Source organism: Tribolium madens, unplaced genomic scaffold (genome assembly GCF_015345945.1).
Source record: "Tribolium madens isolate multiple individuals breed KSU strain unplaced genomic scaffold, Tmad_KSU_1.1 Scaffold_96;HRSCAF=242;Tcas5.2_LG5, whole genome shotgun sequence".
NCBI lineage: Eukaryota > Metazoa > Arthropoda > Insecta > Coleoptera > Tenebrionidae > Tribolium > Tribolium madens.
Genome location: NW_025401068.1, coordinates 1,633,003 through 1,636,537, shown reverse-complemented (window position 1 = coordinate 1,636,537; position 3,535 = coordinate 1,633,003). Strand labels below are relative to the sequence as shown.

At 30.7% G+C, this 3,535-nt stretch overlaps 1 protein-coding gene across 1 annotated transcript in view; it reads right to left on the bottom strand.

Moving 5' to 3' along the window:
• Window positions 1–604: 604 nt before the first annotated feature.
• Window positions 605–3,535, bottom strand: part of LOC123012583 (X-linked interleukin-1 receptor accessory protein-like 2) — a 44,983-nt gene continuing 42,052 nt past the window's right edge. Inside the window, exons 5-7 of the mRNA XM_044410602.1 lie at window positions 1,582–1,712; window positions 1,226–1,528; window positions 605–1,170 (exon numbers count right to left, since the gene is read on the bottom strand). Coding sequence (XP_044266537.1) covers window positions 770–1,170; window positions 1,226–1,528; window positions 1,582–1,712 — 835 coding nt within the window. The 3' untranslated portion in view covers window positions 605–769. The remainder of the gene's footprint in view (window positions 1,171–1,225; window positions 1,529–1,581; window positions 1,713–3,535) is intronic.

Here is a 3,535-nt window from a genome sequence, read left to right as displayed (position 1 = left end):
TCATCGTTGATGAGACCATATTGTTGCCGATAGAAAAACATAAAAAATGAGATTGACACCCATTTGTTTTGGTTTTATTTGGCTGCTGTTACAACCATATACAGCATACCATCTACCAGGCATATAGTGACGATATATGCAGCACCTATTTAAATTTATTGGAATTACTTTAAATATACTAAAATTTGCATTATTTCGTACTACAATTTTCTTTTGTACGATCTTAATATGCTCTAATATCATTAAAACACCAAAAAACACGAAGCACAGTTGATGTAAACAAACAATGTGGGCCAGTTGTGACGTCACGCAATGTGGTGGGGATGATGAAATACGGTTAACATTGCAGCATAGGGCCTGAGCAATCCTCTATGTCTACCATCCTTGGATTTCGTGTACCTAATTCAGCATATTAAAAATTAAAAGTTGTGGTAGGCAACACGTTATACTTTCCATAAGCCTACATAGGCAACAAGTAATACAACTATGCAATAGGAAACTATTTATGTAGCTATGATGAATAACAAAGGATGTTCATTCTTAATCAGTAGAGCAATGTTAATTAGTACGATTCACTCTAATAGTGGTAGTTTAAAAAAAAATATTTCAGCTCGAACGACGTTTATTTTACATAAAAAAATACAAAATAAAACAACGTATTTAGAAAATCACAATACTTTAAGCATATATTTTTATAGAATAGTAGTTGGAACAAATATAATAACTAAGGTTACAATAATTCAACACATTTTTAAATTATAATAAATATTTACACAAAATCGAAACTCTCTTCAGAGTCGCTGCTCAGTCTTGAAGAATTTATACCCTGTGTTTGATTTCTACACTCTACCAGTCGTTCATTTCGCCTTTTTGGAGGCAATCTCAGCCTCAAGTTTAACCAGAATTTCTCTTCCTTCGTTCTCTCCCAATGGATAACATTGATCGTCCTTAACAAAATCGTCAATGTCTCTCCATGCGAGTTTTTCGTTTCATTCTCGCATCTTGGAAACTCCTTCAATGTGATAATTGTCAATTTGGGTCCTAACGCTTGTAATTGTTTCATTGCTTGGTAAATAGCTGCAGAAGTCCAATTATCGTTTAAAACGGGCGGAGAGAGTAGAGCGACAATTCTGCGGCTCTTCAGAGCATCATTTTGCAATTCCGCGAACCCTAGACACAATAAAAAATCAATGATCCAAATTAAAGAACAAACAAAAATACTTACAGTAATTGATACTCGAGGGGAGTTCCCCAGGGACACATTTGTAATTGTATCGCGATTCCAAAGTTGGTAAAAGGACTCCTAAAGCCAGTTCGCTGTCTTTTGATGAATACAGAAGGAGAACATCGTTCGTTTTCCCATCGGCTTCTTCAACAACGCCGAAAGTGTCTTTAAAGCGTACTCGCAATGGTAAACCGTACTGAAGATTCAGGATCACAACCGCCAAACAAAGAAAAATAAGCGCAGATAGGCAAAGTAGCAGTTTTGCCACTGGTACAGGATTGGGGTTTAAATATTCCACTTCAACTGTAATCACAATTATTAGTGTTTTCTCCTTCGTTGAAAATTCAATTAATCACTTTTTTCGTCCACATACACACGTTGCTCGATGCTTTTTCCAGGTTTGCTTATTTTGCAGACGTATTCCCCAAAATCTTCTCTTCGAACGCTGTCGATAATGAGGTAAGTGCCGAAAGTTTGACCGTCCTCTCTACAAACAACAATATCTTATTTTTAATATCACCTACTGAAAAGAGCTTTTTAATTGATCATTAATGACAAAAAACCATTACTAAGAAAATCTCGTTATAGGTTTATTGCTTTTAGAACTGAGAGTAATGTGTTGCCAACTATTTTAAAAAATTGCACAATAGCGAATTTTTTATATCAATAAAAAAATTAATTAATTAACTGGTTTAAATGACAGGATTTCATTGACGGGAAATATTTGTTGTCTTTTGGAAATCATAAAAAAACTTGTTTAGCATTAAATAAAAATAATGAGATATTCAACCGGATATTTGAAACAATAATTAGTATTCACTTTTAAAAGCTTTTTTGTAGATCATGAATAACAGTAGTTTTAAGCAAACACATGCATAATTATCAGTTATTTTTTCTAATGTACGCAGAAGGATTAGAAATACCCAAGATCTTAATCTTAATTTCATAAAATTGTTTACATTTATTTTGTTTTTAGTAGGTAAGAGATTATTATATTAACAGACACAATGTTCTAGTTAACAGTTCCTCGAAATTTAAAATCTAAATACATATTTCTGTCTATTAAATTTATAAATTATTTAAAGCGATAATATCAAATACTCATACTTTCTACAACTCGTATTTTAATACTCTATTAGCCATACTCATCTATCAAATATAGAGTTGTTGTGTTGGTACATGTTATTAAAATTGTAATAGTAATAGTCACATCCACATAATTATTACAGTTGTGTAATATTTGATAACAACTAAAAAACAGCAAAAAACGCAAAAACCTACGATCAATTTTTTAAGTGACATTCATACATTTAATGACTTAATTTCGCAACATGTGATCCACTTTTCAAAAGTGAATGTCAAATGAGGAAAGATTTTATTTTGCACTGGATGTGACAGAAACTAAATTTTATGTTATTCCTGCAAAGCGATCGATAGATTAAAATATTGTCCTGGTGTAGAACTCCAAATTCAATAGACCGCAACTGTACGGAATAAAATGATTAGTAGCTCCAAACTTTAACAAACGCCCAAGTAAAGTCACAAAGTTGCAAAACACATTTTATTCATACAATTACTGAAATGATTGAAGCAGTTGAAAGCCAATGGTAAAATGAATTTACGATGTACCTACGAAACTAGTAATTTAATAATACGAGTACATATTTGCTATATTTGCAAAGCGAAAAATTACAACTGAGTTTCACTAAAATCTATTTTAATATAGGTTACACGATATCCCAGAACTCGCATGTCAAGTAAGAATAATGTCAAGTAAGATAACATACAGGAACATAGAAAGAAAAATGTTAAAAAAATACTATCCATAGAGGTTTTAATTTTGCACTTTGACCCTATTTATTTCTGTTGAAAAAATAATAAGAGAGCAATCTGTTCAATATTAAAACTTAATCCATATGTCATAAGAAATATTTTAGTTCTTTTAAACAGTTTTTTATATATTAAAAAATATACAGAGTAATTTTTAAAAAACGGCAGGCGCTGTAGTATTTTTATTTATGATCTGATTTTGAAAATTAAAAACTAAATTAGATGGCTTTTAATATGGTATAAACTGACAATTTTAGAATTTTTCCAAATGTTATTGTAGGTACATTTTGAGCTATATTCAATGATCTAATTTGAGATTGGAACCCAAATTTTTTTTCTTCATAATTTGGAAGGTATTAGTTTTCTTGGTACAGAAATGTATAATATGTTCTACTTTTTTTAAAAATTATTGTTTAAATCAAAATTGGAAAAAATAATAAAAGTTAATAAAAGTTAGTTGCATCGTGTCAAATAAGACAA